Source organism: Lemur catta, chromosome 7, assembly GCF_020740605.2.
Source record: "Lemur catta isolate mLemCat1 chromosome 7, mLemCat1.pri, whole genome shotgun sequence".
Taxonomy (NCBI): Eukaryota; Metazoa; Chordata; class Mammalia; order Primates; family Lemuridae; genus Lemur; species Lemur catta.
The window spans coordinates 20060323-20079459 of NC_059134.1; the positions used below are offsets into that span (position 1 = coordinate 20060323).

At 34.6% G+C, this 19137-nt stretch overlaps 1 protein-coding gene across 3 annotated transcripts in view; it reads right to left on the reverse strand.

Moving 5' to 3' along the window:
* Positions 1-19137, reverse strand: part of ARHGEF12 (Rho guanine nucleotide exchange factor 12) — a 150754-nt gene that overhangs the window by 44530 nt on the left and 87087 nt on the right. For 2 of the 3 annotated variants that reach the window (XM_045556258.1, XM_045556259.1), the window contains 6 exons: positions 12448-12626; positions 11091-11168; positions 10794-10913; positions 9097-9237; positions 3958-4032; positions 1193-1285 (listed from right to left, as the gene is read on the reverse strand). In XM_045556258.1, coding sequence (XP_045412214.1) covers positions 1193-1285; positions 3958-4032; positions 9097-9237; positions 10794-10913; positions 11091-11168; positions 12448-12626 — 686 coding nt within the window. The remainder of the gene's footprint in view (positions 1-1192; positions 1286-3957; positions 4033-9096; positions 9238-10793; positions 10914-11090; positions 11169-12447; positions 12627-19137) is intronic. The other variant, XM_045556260.1, reaches the window with a different exon arrangement.

Below are 19137 nucleotides of genomic sequence, written 5' to 3' on the forward strand. Positions count from 1 at the left end.
CTGCAAAGTAAGAGCAAATTGAATCCAACAATATATTAATACAAAAAGGATAATACATCATGACCAAGTGGGGTTCATTCGGGAATGCAAGGTTACTTCAACATTCTAATATCAATCATTGTAATCTACCACATTAGGAGACTAAATCAGAAAAACCGTATGATCACCTCAATCATTCAACAAAATTCAACATCTAGTCATGATAAAAAAAACTCTCAGCAAACTAGGAATATTTGTTAACATAACAACCCTTGACCTAATAAACAGCATCTACAAAAATACCTATAGCTAATGTTATACTTTTTTTTCTTTTTTTAAGAAACAGGGTCCAGCTCTGTCACCCAGGTTGAAGTACAGTGGCATGATCACAGCTCACTGCAACCTCAAACTCCTATGCTTGTGTGATCCTGCCACCTCAGCCCCCCAAGTAGCTGGGACTACAGGTGCACACCACCATGTCTGGCTAATTTTTTTATTTTTTGTAGACATGGGGTCTTGCCATGTTGCCCAGGCTGGTTACTAACATCATACTTAATGATGAAAGACTGAATCTTTCTCCCTAAGATCAGGAATAAGGCAAGGGTGTCTCATCACTCTGATTCAACCTCATATTATTAAAGGAGTCCTAGCCAGTACAATAAAGGCAAGAATAAGAAATAAAAGATAAAAAGATAGGAAATAAGGAAATAAAAATTGTCTCTTTTTAGAGACAACATATATATCTATGTAGAAAATCCCAAAAGACTTATGTTAAAAGTTCCTGGAAATAATAAAGGAATTTAGCAAGATCATAGGATACAAGGACAAAAATCATGCCAATCATATTCCTATGGACCATCAATGAACAATGGGGACTGAATTTTTTTTTTTAAATACCATTTTCAGTAATATTCCGAACCTCAATGAAATGAAGTACTTAAATCTAATTCAATGACCTCTTACTGGCTTTAAAAGCAAAGACATTTCTATTGGTCAAAGTTAAAGTAAGCAATTAACCCAAGAGGCCTTTCACCCTAAGATTTAGTTTCAAATCCTTACAAATGTTATTTTCAGTCTAACGCTTTCCCAACTGAGCTATTTCAGCGAGGCTCAAATGTTATTTTTAATCTCCAGAAAATGTTCATTTTTACAACAAATCAGACATCTCAGAAAATTAATCATTGATTTTTTTTTTATAAAAAAATTTCATTACCTGTTCATGTTCAGTACCAAAATCATCATCCTCTGCTCCAATAATATGAGGTGCTATACGGGTTGAGGGACTTCCGACAAGTGATTGAGTGTCCTGGTAACATTCAGGAAAAAAAACCAAAAAACAGAAAGATTATCTGGTGGTCAAATTCAGAGAAAGAATAAAGCCAAACCATCAAAAAGACATGGTTCACTTAACTGGTGGGATTTTTAAAAATTTTCTTTGAAGTACTTTATTTTCAAAGCAGTGGTCCTCAAATTTTTAAGGACATGAACCATTTCAGCAGAGAATGACCACAACAATAACGATGTTTCTGGGAGGAAAAACATTTCCCCTGGAAGTAGTAAATACCTTTAGCTGTTTATTACACACTTGGTTATCTGAGTCTAATCACTTTCTTTCTTTTTTTTTTAATTTTTTAAAGGCTGGTCAAGTGAAGCAATGGGAGTGGAGAAGGAATCTGTACAAAGGAATCTGTAACTAGTTGTGATACTAATCACTTTCTGTACACATCATTTATTAATTCATACATATCTAGGCCTTGTGACAGAAAGAATTAAAGTTGCCTTACTTAAACAGTTATAACAAAAAACTTAAATTTAAAAAAGTGAATGAAGACAATAGGACAAAGGAAAAATGAGAGCAGAAATGATAATGCAAAGTTCGCAGACAGGTTAATACACCTGAGAAGTACTAACCAAAGATTTCTGTCAATGATACATAACTGAAAGTTGTCTTTGCACCTTATTTTTTCACTTTTAATTCATTTTCCTAAGTGTATAATGCAGGGTGTCTGAACTATGGCACTGGTGACATTTTAAGCCAGATAATTCTTTGTTGTGGGGCTGACCCATGCATTACAAGATGTTTAGCAGCATCCCTGACCTCTACCTACTCACTAAATGCCAGTAGCAGCCTCCCAGTCCTAACAATCAAAAGTGATTCCATATATTGTCAAATGTCCCCTGAGATGCAAAATCACTCCTGGTTGGATATCACCGGCATAATGCAATAAATTTTTCAAGTAAGCTCACAAACAAACACTGCTATAGAAACAAGGATACCAAAACTGTAAAAGTAAACTGTAGGTTGGCAGATTACACTCCATGCAACAAGTGATCCATTTGTCAACTCAAAAAGTTGGATCCAGCATAGAAAAGGTAATATAAAAGCATAAATGTATAATATAATAAATATGGGATGTGTGAAGACCATAAATAATAAAATTGAGGACCATATAGGATTAAGAGAAATAGAAATTTTAGAAAAAAATTTAAAAAGAATGAGTTTGTCTTAAATCTGACAGCAGTTGAACATGCTGGTTCTAGAGTTCTGCAAAGAAGGGTTGGGCTATAATGGTTTGGGAGTCACCTGCTTAGTAGCTATACTTGAAACTATATAAATGGATCCACAAGTTATAAGTTGAGTGAATAATATGTATCGGTAGTTTTTCCTCCTTAAGTGTACCCCAACACCTGCATCTCCTAAACATGATTCTGCCTTTTTTTTACTACTCTTTAAATCTCAAGGCCTTGATAATTCAAAAAAAGAAATCAGATGAAAGATTTATGGCATTAGTCATAAGATTTTTATTTATTTATGTATTTATTTTTTTAGATGGGGTCTTACTCTGTTGCCCAGGGTAGAGTACAGTGGTATTATCATAACTCATTGCAACCTCAAACTCCTGGGCTCTAGTGATGCTCCCACTTCAGCCTCCCAAAGAGCTGGGACTAGAGGCACACGTCACCATGCCCAGCTACCTTTTCTCTTTTTTTTTGTAGAGATGGGGTCTTGCTATGTTACTCAGGCTGGTCCGAACCCCTGGCCTCAGGCGATCCTCTCACCTTAGCCTCCCAAAGTGCTAGGATTACAGGCATGAGCCACTGTGCCCAGCCAATTTTTTATTTTATAACTGATTTCATATTTGTGATTTTTTAAAAGTCCTTATATTGCTAATAATAAATACATCACAAAATGCTGTTAAATCTTTTACAATAAAACTTTAAACAAGTCTAATTAAAAAATAAATCAGAAAATGCTAAAAGTATTCAATTAAAAATATGTAAGATCTAGCAATCCTACTTCTAGGCATACACCTAAAAGTACTGAAAGAAGGGCAGCATAATGACAGTAAGCCAAAAGGTGGAAGCAACCCAAGCATCCACTGACAGATGAACGGATAAACAAAATGTGGTACATACATATCACAGAATATTAGCCTTAAAAAGGAAGGAAATTGTGACATATGCCACAACATGGATGAACCTTGAAGACACCATGCTAAGTGAAGTAACCCAGTCACAAAAAGACAAATATTATATCACTCCTTTTACATGAGTAACTGAAGTAGTCAAATCTATAGAAACAGAAAGTACAACGGTGGTTGCCACGGACTTGGGGAAGGAAGGTGTGTGGACTTAGTGTTTAACAGGTACTAAGTTTCAGCTGGGGAAGACGAAAAAGTTCTGCAGATGGACGGTGGTGAAGGCTGCACAACAATGTGAATATACTTAATGTCACTGTACACTTAAAAATGGTTAAAAGAGTAAATTTTATGTATATTTTATCACAACAAAAATACTAAGCAACCTAGTAACACTAACTGTGGAATACCTCTCCATTTATTCAAATCTTCATTAAGTTCCTTAAATAAATTTATTTATCAAAAAAATAGAATATGAAAATATCAAATGTGTTTGTCATACCTTAAATATAAGGAAAACTAAAGACAGCACTATCACTTGCATGGATTTCATACTCACAGCGTCCTGAATTGTTTCACTTTTCTCGGGGTTTTCATCTAGATAAATCCTCTCTTTTGGGCCACTCTTGGGACTCTAATGAAAAAAAAGATCTTCAGTTCACTTCAATAGGCACACCAAATAGAAATAATGAAAAATAGTGTGAAAAAATAATGTTATGAATTTCATATTTATATTAAAACTAATATATACCTTTCATATACCCAGCTCTGTTACTGACTTTTCCCCCCCCTGACTTTGGCAAGTCACTTATTCTCTCAGTTCCTTTCAGTTTTATGTTGATAAACAATACAGAACCAACAGAATAGTTTTACCCAATTTCCAGGCCTGGGGGATTACTGTTTTACCAAATAACTCTAACCAGATACATTACATTTCTCAAACTCATTTCTCAAAATCAAATTCTATCTTTATCTATCTTCCCTAACTCCCACCTTCCCAAACTGTCCTTTATTTCCAAGTAAAAAAGCATTTTGTCCCACTTATATAAATAAAATTAAGCGTCTATTTTTCTGTAACTACTTCATGTGCGAGCTGCCATATGGATTTTTATAAAATTTACATGGTATGTTTGGGATAACCTAATATAGTTCATTCCTCTGTATTCCTGGGGGATTGATTCCAGTACCTCCTGCAGATACTAAAACCTGTGGATGCTCAAGTCCCTGATATAAAATGGCATACTAGTGGTACATAACCTATTTCCTGTACACTTTAAATCATCTTTAGATTACTTATAATACATAAAACAATGTAAATGTTATGTAAATAGTTGTTATACCATATTGTTTATGGAATAATGACAAGAAAAAAGTTTATATATATTCAGCACAGATGCAATTTTTTTCCAAATATTTTTGCTTCTGGTTGGTTGAATCCACAGATTCGGTCACAAATATAGAGAGCCAACTGCGTAAAATACAAGCTATATGACATGCAGAAAGTTCACTTTTCGGGGCTGACGAACACCCCAAACCAATGGGAGCCACTCTTCAGAGCAACTGAAAATGAGGGACAAGAGACTTGTGTATAAATGCCAACAGGAATGATACATGTTATCTATACATATACCAATATATGACAGGATAGGAAAAAACAGTAGTTTCAATATATGCCCCACCTTGTAGAAATGAATGACTCTTGGTTTTGGACAACAGATAAGAAAGATGAGGTTAGAATAATCCTGTCACAAAAAGCAAGGAAGCTATCAAAGATACCAGAAAGTCAAGTCAAAAAGAACAAGAGACAACTTGAGGGGGCTCCCATCAACCAGAAAATGGTAGCTCATGTTAGAATCTATGAGTTCAAAATATTATACACACACACCCCCACACACACACTAGTCACCTCTATAGTTTGCTAGGGTATCAACTCTCCTGAACAGTATCAAGAAAAAGGTTTTTTTTTTAATTTTTTCTTTCAATTTTTTTATTTTTTTAAGAAACAGGGTCTTGTGGTCTATCACCCAGGCTGGAATGCAGTGGGTAATCATAGCTCACTGTAGCCTCAAACTTCTGGACTCAAGCGATCTGCCCACCTCAGCCTCCCAAGCAGCTGGGACTACATGTATGTGCCATCACACCCAGCTAATTTTTAAATTTTTTTGTAGAGACAATGGTCTTGCCCAGGTTGGGCTCAAATTCCTAGGCTCAAGCGATCCTCTTGCCTCAGCCTCCCAAAATGTGGGGATTACTGTCTTGAGAAGCTGCACCTGCCCCAAAAGATTCTTAAAAAAAAATACATGGAAAAGTATTTATCCTGCATTTCTTGCATAAGCTATATTTTAGGGTAACCTAATAGTAAGGGAAAATTTTTCTTTATAAAATAATTCCACCTAATAAATACAGAAAAAATGACTAAATTATAATGTCATCCTTTTGAACCCCTAATTAAATAAAGCATTTTGGTCATCAATGGCATATAAAAACATTACATAAAAGCTTGATGGGAAACTTTATAATGAAGGAATCATGTTGACATCACCCGACACCTTAAATAAACTTACAACCACAATAAGTCAACAAGAAATTCACATCCTGATGTGATATAATGGATGTACACAGTACCACCCACAAACTGTTCATGCCAGACAACAACTATCAAACTGTAATTTTGTCAAGATTCTAGATGCATCAGTTTTCAGGAAATAGAGATAGAGGAACATGTTACACAACATCACGAAAATACAGTTAGAAAATGGGCTGTTTTACTGGACATATGACCAAATTTATTTGGCAAAAAAATGGCAAAAGAAAAAGAGGGGGGAACTATTATAATTTACAGAGACTTAAAATGACCTGTCAACCAAAGGCCATATGAAGACCCTCACCGGATCTTGGTTCAAATAAACAAACTACAAAGATCACTATAAGATAATTAATCAAATTGTATATTAAGAAAATATTAATTCCTAAAGTTTGATAAGAACTTTATAGCTATATTTTTAAAACACCTTACCTCTTTGAGACACATATTAATGAAATAATGCCTTTGATTTACTTTAAAATAATACAGCATTTGGGGGATATGAGGAATAGGGGACACAGACAAGTTTGAGCATGTGTTGATGACTGCTGAGGCTAGGTTATCAGGGACACGATTTTCCAATATAATTTTTCAAAAATATCATTCACAAGCTGAAAATCAGAAAAGCACATGCTCTAAATTTTACATGATTTATTATCAAGTTGCTTCTCTTGTGCAAACTACGTACGTGGACATTTTTTAGAACCTTCTCCAAGGTAAGCAAAAGCAGAGATTTTTTTGTAATGACATCACAGATACCACCAGAAGACTATTTTTTAAAAATGAGAACAAAATGAAAAATCAAAAGCACTGATTCAAAAGATAAGAAGACTGGCTCCTCCAAACTTATTGCAATACAATTGAAACAAACATGGAAAAGCCATAAGCTAAAAGCAGCACATTTTTAGCCTCAGACACTTGTGGGAATTAAACCAGTTTGTTATAGCCTAGCCTGGACTTTATCATTTCTCACTCAGATTTCCATAATATTCATTTCTTTATTTGGCCTCACTTTCCTCATCTGTAAAATGGTGATATTGTTTCATTACAATTATTAGGAGAATTAAAAAGAATATCTGTAAATCACTAGCTCTGACCTCTGGTAGAAACTAGATATTCAATATATGGCAATTATAATATTATCCATTCAACGCACATTTATTAAGATCCTATTAAGCAAAGCAGTCTTCTCTTCTTACAGATCTCACTGTCTCTTTATTTCATTTTCCACACTGACATATTTCTGATGGTGCCTCTGTTCTGCATGCAAAATAATGCCCACTTTACTCATTCATTGTGTTGTTTATTCAAATACTTATTAAATAGCAATTACATGTCAAACAGTCTTAATTCATCGAAATGCCTATTTCCATAATTCATCAATTCACTGTTTATCTAACAAAGTTATATTTCCAAGCCACAGATTTCATTGTAACATTCTTCTAAATACAAGACAAAATTCAAATTTGCCATTCATATCACTTGTTCTGAATGCCTACAATCTGCCCCACTTTGGAAACATAAAGTCAGATAAGACAGTCTGTGCCTTTAAGGAACTTTCCATCTAATGGTAGAGACAAGCCAGGAAAACAGAGAGGAGAAGCAGCACTAAATCAAAAAGGAGAGTAGGAGAAAAACTCCCAAAAGCAGTATAGGTTCTGCCAGAACAAGCTGAAGCCCTTTACAATCTGGAGTCAAGACTTCATTTCCAAGATAACCTCTAGCCATTTCATGCACAATAACCCTTATACACCAGGTTACCCTAAAATTTTCACTGCTTTCCCAAAATATTATGCATTTTCACACCTTGGTGCCTTCCTTTATATTTAGATGCTGGTAATCTGGAGCTAGGTAGAGGTAGATCACCTATAGCCTAGGTAAATTTGGCAAGTCAGTTAACTGCCAAACTCCCTTTGGCTTCAGTTTTTTCTTTTGTAAAGTCACAGTAACAATAATACTATTTTATAAGGCTGTTTTGAGAATTGACTAAGATAAGGAATGTGAAACACTTAGCATATGGTATGTACACCCAATAAGTGTTAGCTATTATAATTTTTTTCTTGAGCCAAAACTGAAATTTTCCATTAAAACCTTTAGCCAACCCAATCACAAGACTCCTATCACCATCTTTCATTTAAAAAAAAAAACCTCAAATTTTCCTTGCATGAGGAACTGAGTCACTGGACCTAAGTCTCAAAAGGTAGCCTGAATGATGGCTTAGACTGTGGCTGTTAAACTTGTCTTTAACTACAACCTTCAATAAAAGTGACACTTCACATTGTTAACTAGCATATATATGTGTATGTGTGTATATAACAAAATCATAAGAAGTAATGCCTCTTCTACATGCAAAGCACTCTTACTTCCTTTTTTTTTAATATTGGTCACAACCCACTAAATTCATTTCATGATCCACAGTTACAAAAACAGTGGCTCAGATCACTTCCTTCAACATTTTTAAAGAGGGCGATCCATTTTTATTACTCAAATCATTATATACTACTTACAAAGTATTGCTAAGTAACTGAACTCAGCTTTTACAAATTCATCTTACTATAGTACTATACCATATTCAACTTACAAAATATTTTATTATCATCTTCCTAACAAATACCCGTGTTCATCTGGTAGTTTGGGTTAACCAAGAAAGTGCTGTTACTAAACCTGGGTTATTAACTGAAGTCTATCTAGCAGGACGAAGGCTTTTCCTCTTTGTAATGGCAAAGTGCCCCATGATTCAAGACTGAGTCACTCTGACCACAAATGGAACATTAACATGCTCTTAAAGATATCAACAGTTGGTTTCTCCGTTCAGTAAGAAAGCACCAGCGTTATTAACTTCTCTACCCACAAACAAGATGCCTGCTGGGAAATTCCATCCCTGCAAAAGAAACAGTTGGCAAAGGATGTTCAAGGGAAAAAGCTCTGGAAATTGAAAGCTCATATATGACAGCTTAAAGAATTTCTGTTCATCAAATTGGTATATTAAAAATGAAGATGATAAAACTTAAGAAATAAGACCACAGCTCTAACTCACATAACTTAAAATCAAACCCAGAAAAGGACTGTAAGGAAGAATTCAGAAGATAAAGATTTAGAACACTTAATGCTTACATCTGCATTGTCACTACTGGGCCGAGAAGCATCTCCACTGCTACAGTCAGTTCTGCCCAGCCCATCTCCAGGATCTGCTTCTGCCTCACTAACTGTCGGGGTGTCACCTAACGGCCTGGAGGGCGTAACTACAGCTCCATCCTAAAACAGATTAAAGAAACACATACATAAAAGAAAACTTTCATTAGTGACTACATAAAGAAATAGAGTGGCATTACGATCTACAAGCCAAACTTGAACACTCTGATATGATGAAGAATGCTTAAATTTCTATCAGTAAAATCCATAAATAACTACTGATTCTATGATTCTAAAATGGCACGGCCTTAAAGACAGGGAAAGTGATATTTTAGTAAAGAAAGTAAAAGCTCAAGCTTCCAAATACAGCAAAAAGATAAAATGGTTTGTTAATTTATATGATTTATACTACCTGCCCATTAGTAAAGATTATTACACTGTAACTTCTGGTTAACTGCGTTCCAATGCATCACAGTTTCAATAAATTGCCAATTCTGGGACACAATACTGTAACATAAATTATTATAAGCTTTTACATCAGGACATACTTGTACTGTTTAAACAGGGTAGGAATGTTGTCTTTGCTCAGTAATAACACAAAACTGTCAACATTACTGAGGCATAATATTCAATATGTGACATAGCTAGGGGGACTGAAAGTAATGAAAAAAATAATGCTTAATGAAAAGTACACTAAACAAGGATGTCAGATGACCTTATATACTGCATGGCCTTGTATAAATCATTTAAACAGTTCAGACTCTAATTTTCTCAACCATGATTTTTAAACTTGAAAATGAGCAGATTAGGCTAGATAATCTTTCAAAGAACCCTGTCAGTTCTATGAATACATGGCTTTCACTTGAGACCTAACTCAGGAATAGTGACAAATCAACAGCTTTTACCTACTTTAAATGTATAGGCAGTTTGCCCATTTTGCTTTAAGATGAAGTAGAATCTGAATATTACAAAATATGTCAGGTTGATATACAAATGTTGATCTATTTTTTCTAATGAGACTGTTGCCTCCATAGCTTATACCTATGAGGCAAATTCTATCGAAATCTATTAAAAATTACAATAAAAATATAGTCATTAAGGGTATAAATGTGTTTTGAAATTCTCAGACTGGATTTGAATTCCAGTTCTATCATTTTTGGGTTACATAACCTCAGATAAATCACTTAATCTCTCTAAATTTCTCTTAAGTGCATATGTAAAATGAGGGAAAACAACAGTACCTAACCTCAGAGGGTTGCTGTGCAAATTAAACAAGAAAATGCTTGTCCATGTATTTAGCATAATGCCTGCATTTTAAAATCTTATATCCCTATTAAAAACATATCAACTGCCATTCTAAGTTAGCAGATTGAACCACAAAAATGTAAACATATGTATCTAAATACATTTTACTAGCTTGCCACATCAAAGTAAAAGCACTCAATTCTTTTTTACATTATTATGAAACAAAGAAACATTATAATCATGAGCAAGCAAACAACCAGACGCCCACATTTATTTCATTAAACATTACTTCTGTAGCATCCTATGCAGGACACACTATTGTCCGACACTAGAAAAATTAATTTTAAAAAAGGCAACTACAACATTCTCTGACACATTCCCAGAAGAATATTCTCCTGCAAAAAGTTGGGTAGCACTTTTAATAGTGATGCTACCTGAGCAGAGCCTGTGGCTTTGGATAACTGCTCTTGCAGCTGAGGAATGTGTTTCTTGGCCTCTTGGATCTCTTTTAGCAATCTTTGGGTAGGTGTTCGGTTGTAATCTTCCTGCAATAACTGAAAAGTTATAAAAATATTTTGATAATTAATTACTTATGTCAAGAAAATATAGAAAAAGTCCATTCTTAATCAATAAAATAGCTAATGGCATTGATTACAATACTGCTTGTGATGATGATAAGCACCACTCATTTTTTTACTGGCCTGTAAATAGCCTCATGTCTCATTTAGTACCTGTAGCCGTTCCTGTTCTTTCTGTAACATTTTTCTCAGAATTTCTACTTTCTGGTTATGAACCACATTGTTTTCCTCCTAGAAAAAGATAAAAAAAAAAAAAAAAAAAAAACAACAACCAATACAAAGAAAGTGAAGCTAAAGTAAATAGAAAAAACAAGAAATACAATATTGTGTCTCAGCTATTAGGATTTTCTTTGTTACTGGGTTAAGAGGACAGGCTTTTAGACATGACAAAGATAAAAAGTTACAGGGAAATTTCTGCCTTTCTATTTCACTTTTACTAAACAGGGTTCAAGAGAACATTAAATATTGATATTAGTTAAACAAATAAAGTTGTCATAGTATAAAAATAATACACTTTCCCTCATTTGGATCTTTACTATCAATCCCCATGCACGCCTCAAATTCTCAGTACCTCCTAGCTGAAATATGAAGATAGCCCTCTCCCTAACTCCTCTCCTACTATCTCTCGTTTCGCAACCATGTAATACTTTACCAAATTAGTCTTCCAACAATCCTAATATAATCATGTCACTCTTGCTCAAAAAAATGTTTAATGGACTCTTCACTGCTTATCCAGTTACAGGCAAATCAGACTGGTAGTTGTGATTTTTCAAAATATATAATCAATCTACTTTTTTAAAGCTCATCTTCCACTGCATACATCCTTGGGGGCACCTGCCAAACAAAAATCCTAGCTACTTCCCAAAAATATTTGATGCTTTCTTAGTTCTTTATCTCTGTTTATTCTATTTTCTCTACCTGGGTTAGCTTCCTCCCTCCATCACCACAACTTAAATGTTACCTGTTTTTTAAGGCTCAATTCAAATAAAATCTTTCCATAAAGGCTTTCCTTATCACAACTGGATGTGCTTTCTTCCTTCTTTGAAATCTCATAGAACTTAGTATTTTTTCCCTCTACATTTTGCCTTTGTATTATACTTACTTGTATACTCTTGATTCAATTTTAATCAACAAAGGTTTATTAAGCACTTACTATACACTACGCAATATTTCAAGCACTGGGGACACAACAGTAAACAAAATAAACAAAAAGTCCCCCTGTCCTAAAGTATACATTCTAAGATGACTAAGAACCTTGAACACAGGATTATATTTTTGAAGGTAATACATTGTTTTGTACATGATAGGTGTTTACAATTTGTTGAAATAAACCTGCTATGGCAATACTCTGCAATCATTCCCAATTATTACGTAATTTTTATATTGGGAAGACATTTTCTAGAACACTAAAATTAAATTGTCTACCAGCCCAATACTTCAAAACTCTTAAAATAAAGCAAAGGTACCCTTATACAACTGAGCATTTACTAGGAAGTTTTCCTACTCTTACCCCCATGAGCACAGGACTAGTGATTCTCTCCATATTCCCAGATGCTCCAGGTGAATGAGGGGATGTCATGATGGGAGACATATGTCCAATGACTGATGGCTCTACTTCAGAATCGGCGAGTGGAATCTGGGGCGACCCAGGTGGGCGTCCCTGAACAGTGAGAGCTACATAGGAACCAGCTTAGAGTGCGGAGATGGAAGAAAGGGAAGGGAAGGGAAAATAACATTGTTAAGAAACATTTTATAACATTTCATCATTTAATCTTTGAAAGTTCTGAAAGATCCAGTTATTTGAGAGTTCCATTATCTGCTAATCATATCTCCAGAGAAAAACAATCCAATTTGTCATTTCTCTTTTATGACTACCCTAAATATAAAAAATCTAAAAGAACAATGCCATTTTCAGATAGCAAATTACTACTCATGGGATTAGATAGTACTTAAAAGCATATAAAATTTATAACCCCAAGAATATATTTTCTTAAAATAGAGAAGACCATCTACCAATTGCTACATTCAATTAATTTCTTAAATGTAAATTCTAAGTATCTTCATATTTTAAGACGATACTAATTAATTAGACAGGGTTTAATTAATATTCTAGAATGTAACAATGCAATTTTAAATTAACTTTAGAAAATGATATGACCAAAAAATATTCCACCAAAACAGGAAAAAACAATAAATAGTAAATTTTAATTTAAAAAATTTGGAGAAGTGGACAGAAATTCACTAGACATACTATAGGGGGGAAATTCAGACAGCAAAATTCATCATAATCAGAAAGACTTAACAACAGACATTCATTATCTAGCACTAAAAAGAAATGAAATGTTTCAAATAAATGACTTTTCTAGACAACTGACCTTTAAATGACAAAATCCTTTTCTTAGACATTTCAATAGAACGTTTAAACATATTTCACAGTCTCCGAACTTAATCCTCCCATGGAACTCATTACCAATTATTTTTTTAGTGTTTTGGGGTGCTAAAAATTATTTTTGTTAAACTTAGTCACAAGTGCTATGATTTGGAGGAATTTTAAGTATAAACACATTCTAAGGCTTTCCAGTCTCATCAGTCTACATCAGAAAATCGTCTATTATATCTTACTTGCCCATGTGTGCTTGCCTGAGTAACTTCCTAGCTCTTCAGCTCCCTTCTTTAGCTGTTTCTAAACTGCTCTGATTTGAAATAACTTTTATTGTATCCAGAATATATGTATTAAAAAGTAGGACATGCGAGAGCTTTATACAAGTATGGTGCATAGGTTTTAGACATGTCAAATTTATATCCATTTTGGATACTCAAAGTGTTTTATGCTTACCTTTGTTTTTAGCTATGCCCTTGCTGCTATTGGATAAGTAATCTATTGCTATAATCCTAGGATTTCATTTGTATAATAAAATTTATATTGGAATAAGCAAAAAAAAAAAATAACCTAGACAGCTAAAGAAATAACCTTACTTTTTATTTTTATTATTTAAAAAAATTTTTTTAGAGACAAAGTTTCACTGTGTCATCCAGGCTGGAGTATAGTGGCATTATCATAGCTCACTGCACCCACAAACTTCTGAGTTCAATTGATCCTCCCACCTTGGCCTCCTGATTTGCTGAAACTACAAAGGTGTTCCACCACGCCTGGCATAATATTACTTTTTATACTCTACAGTAGATATCAGGCATATACTTATTAACATAAACCATACATATAGGGCACATAAAAATTTACAAACACAATCTCATTAAATAAGTAATCAAATTTATTCCAGTATGGGGACTTAATCACTGAATTTCTTTTAAAATACACTTAAGTTAAAAGCTATAATTAAAGTGACCATTTAGAGCACTGGTACTCTGATTAAAAGGTAAAAAAAAAATTCAGAGTTGCTTAACTTAAGCAATAAGAAGGCCAAAAAAGAATTAAGTTTATTAAATTTATTCTAAACATATCCAACCACTCAATGAAAGAAGTAGAATTAAATAAAACAATAGTGATTCTATTTGGCCACAAACAATTATCTCTTATTTGTAATCTACTTTACTGTGGAATAATCTGATACAGAAAATCATAAATTCATTTTTTATTGCATTTAATTTAAGGTGCCTCATTTTTTTTTCCTTTAAGGCAGGGGTCCCCAACCTATGGTGAGTTGTATAATTATTTCATTACAATGTAATAATAATAATAGAAATAAAGTACACAATAAATGTAATGCGCTTGAAACATTCTGAAACCATCCCCCCACCCACTCCTGGTCCATGGAAAAATTGTCTTCCATGAAAACGGTCTCTGGTGCCAAAAAGGTTGGAGACCGCTGTTTTAAGAGATATGATAACAAATACATAAGGCCTAAACCAGGCCAGAACAAAGAAAAAGGAATTTATGTTTTACATGGTGGGACTCTCATGTGACTTTTTGGGGGGAGGTGAGTCATTTCTATTTTTTTTTTTTTTAATTTCACAATATTACGGGGGTACAAATGTTTTGGTTACATGGATTGTTTTTGTACTGCTTGAGTCAAAGTTGTAAGTATGCCGACTGCCCACATAGTGTACACTGTACCTGTTAGGTATGATTTCATCCATCCCCTTCTCCCCTCTGCCACCTGCATGACTGCAATTCAGTTTTACTTTCATCCCTGCACATGAGTGCTGACTGGTTAGTCCCAAGTTAACAGTGAGTACATGTGGTGTTTGTTTTTCCATTCTTGTGATACTTTGTTTAGGAGGATGATCTCCTGTTCCACCTAGATTGTTGCAGAAGGTATTAATTCATTTTTTATGGCTGAATAGTACTCCATAGTATACATATACCACATATGTATATGTGGTACATTAAAATTAAAAAGCTGCTGCACAGCCAAGGAAACAATCAATAGAGCAAATAGACAACCTACAGAATGGTATATGTATACTCCAAAGTATCATATATCACATTTTATTAATCTACTCATGAATTGATGGGCACTTGGGTTGATTCCATAGCTTTGCGATTGTGAATTGTGCTGCAATAAACATTCTAGTACAGATGTCTTTTTGATAAAATGATTCCTTTGAGTAAATACCCAGTAGCGGGATTGAAGGATCAAATGGTAGGTCCACTTTTAGTTCTTTGAGGTATCTCCATATTATTTTCCATAGAGGTTACACTAGTTTACACTCCCACCAACAGTGTATAAGTGTTCCTTTCTCTCCACATCCACACTAGCACCTATTGTTTTGGGACTTTTTGATAAAAGGCATTCTCAACTGGGGTTAAGTGCTATCTCACTGTGGTTTTGATTTGCATTTCTCTGATGATTAGTAATGTTCAGCATTTTTTCACGTTTCTTGGTCATTACTCTACCTTCTGTCAAAAAGATTCTGTTCATGTCTTTTGCCTACTTTTTAATGAGGTTGTTTGATTTTTTTTCTTGCTAATTTGCTTGAGTTCTTTGTGGATTCTGGCTATTAGCCCTTTATCGGATATATAGCATGTGAATATTTTCTCCCATTCTGTAGGTTGTCTATTTGCTCTATTGATTGTTTCCTTGGCTGTGTGGAAGCTTTTTAATTTAATCAAGTCCCATTTATTTATTTTTGTTGTTGCTGTAATTGCTCTTAGGGTCTTCTTCATAAATTCTTTGCCTAGGCCAATATCTAGAAGAGTTTTTCCAACATTTTCTTCTAAAATTCTTAGGGTTTCATGTCTTAGATTTAAGTCTGTTATCCATCTTGAATTAATTTTTGAGAGTGGTGAGAGATATGGATCCTGTTTCATTGTTCTGCATGTGGCTATCCAATTTTCCCAGCACCATTTACTGTATAGGGATTCTTTTCCCTAGTGTATATTGCTGTTTACTTTGTCAAACATCAGATGGCAGTATGTGAGTGGTTTTATATCTGAGTTCTCTATTCTGATCCATTGGTCTATGTCTCTATTTTTGTGCCAGTACCATGCCATTTTGGTTACTATAGCCTTATAGTATAGCTTAAAGTCTGGTAAAGTGATGCCTCCAGATATTTTCCTTTTGCTTAAGGCTGCTTTGGTTATTCAGGCTCTTTTCTGGTTTCAAACAAAGCATAGAATTTTTTTTTCTAGATTTGCAAAAAAATGACTGGTATTTTGATGGGGATAGCATTGAATCTGTAAACCACTTTGGGCAGTATGGATGTTTTAACAATGTTGATTCTGCTGATCCATGAGCATGACATGTTTTTCCATTTGTTTATATCATCTGCTATTTCCTTCCTCAGAGATTCGCAGTTCTCTTTGTAGAGACCTTTCACCTCCTTGTTTAAATATATTCCTAGGTATTTTCTTTTCTTTGTTGCTATTGTAAAAGATATTGACTCTTTGATTTGATTCTCAGCTTTACTGTTGCTGGTTGTATAGGAATGCTACTGATTTGTGTACATTGATTTTGTAGCCTAAGACTTTGCTGAATTTATTAACCAATCTCAGAAGTCTCTTGGTGGAATCTTTGGGGTTTTCTTTTTTTGTGGTTTTTTTTTTTTTTTTTTGAGACAGAGTCTTGCTTTGTTGCCCGGGCTAGAGTGAGTGCCGTGGCATCAGCCTAGCTCACAGCAACCTCAAGCTCCTGGGCTTAAGCGATCCTACTGCCTCAGCCTCCTGAGTAGCTGGGACTACAGGCATCCACCACCACGCCCGGCTAATTTTTTCTATATATATTTTTAGTTGGCCAGATAATTTCTTTCTATTTTTAGTAGAGAGGGGGTCTCACTCTTGCTGGTCTCAAACTTCTGACCTCGAGCGATCTACCTACCTCGGCCTCCCAGAGTACTAGGATTACAGGCGTGAGCCACCGCGCCCGGCTGGTTTTCTAGACACAAGATCTTATTATCAGCAAAGAGCGATAGTTTGTCCTCCTCTTTCCCCATTTAGATACTCTTAATTTCCTTCTCTTGCCTGATTGCTCTGGCTAGGACTTCCAGCACTAAGTTGAATATAAGTGGTGACAGTGGGCATCCTTGTCTTGTTCCAGTTCTGAGTGGGAATGCTTTCAACTTTTCCCCATTCAGTATGATGTTGACTGTGGGCTTTGTCATGTATGGCTTTGTATCCTGCAAAACTAAGTTTCTTATGAGGGAGACATAAAGACTTTTTCAGACAAACACTGAGGGAATTTGTCAGACTAGACCTGCCCTGCAGGAAGTACTCAGATTTGCATTATATATCAATCAGCATAGTAGAAACCTACCAGCATAAAATCACCCAAAAGCTAAAATTCAGGGCCCACATAAAATAATGGCTCAAGTTATAAAACAAAGCAATAAGGTTCTTCCCAACAGGATGAACAGAAATGCATCCAACTTATCAGGTTTTAAGAAACCTGAACGGCTTGAATTCCCCACTCAAGAGACATAGGCTGGCTGAATGGATTAAAAAATACAAGGCAAGTATCTGCTGTCTCAAGGAAACATATGTAACTCACAAGGACTCATTCAGACTCAAGATAAAGGGATGGAAAAAAATATTCTAAGCAAATGGAAATCAAAAGAAAGCAGGTGTAGCCATTCTTATATCAGATAACACAGACTTCAAAAGAACAATAGTAAAGAAAAACAAACATGGTCATTATATAAAGGGAACAATTCATCAAGAACACATAATGATTCTAAATATTTATGCACCCAACACAAGTGCACCCAGATTCATAAAGCAAACTATACTAAACAAAGTGATAAATAGCAACATCATAATTGCTGGGGATTTCAACACCCCAATGACAGAAATGGACAGATCCTCCAAGCAGAAAATAAATAAACACTGGACTTAAATGGGACTCTAGAGCAAATAGGCCTAACAGAAATTTATACAGAACATTCTACTTCAAAACAACTGAATATACATTCTTCTCATAAGCACATGGGACATTCTCTAAGACTGATCACATCTTAGGCCAAAAAACGTGTCTTAACAAATTCAAAAAAATTAGAAATCATACCATAGTTCTTCTTAGTTCATAGTGGAATAAAATTAGAAATCAATTCTAACAGAAATACTCAATTCTACACAAAGTCATGGAATTAAACAACCTACTGCTGAATGATTACTGGGTCAAAGAGAAAATTAAGGTGGAAATCTAAAGATTCCTCGAACTAAATAACAAGGGGAACACAAGTTATCAATCCCACATCTGTGGGATTCAGCAAAAGTAGTCCTAAGAGGAAAATTCATAGCTGTAAATGCCTACATCAAAAAGACAGGAAGATCACAAATCAACAATCTAATGAATCATCTCTAGGAACTAGAAAAGGAAGAGCAAACCAATCCCAAACCCAGCAGAAGACAAGAAAATAACTAAGGTTAGAGCGGAACTAAATGAAATCGAAAACAAAAAAATAATACAGAACATTAATGAAACAAAGAGTTGGTTCTTTGAAAAGATAAACAAAATTGGTAGACCTCTCTCTAGATTAACCAGAAATAGAAAAGAAGGACCCAAATAAGCTCAATCAGAAATGAAAAAGGAGATATTACAACTGATACCACAGAAATACAAAATATTATCTGTGAAGAGTATGAATATCTCTATGTACATAAACTTGAACACACTGAGGAAATGGACAAATTCCTGGAAACACATAACCTCCCAAGGCTCAATCAGGCAGAAATACAATTCCTAAACAGTCCAATTACAAGCAACAAAATTGAAGCAGCAATAAAAAATCTTCCAACAGAAAA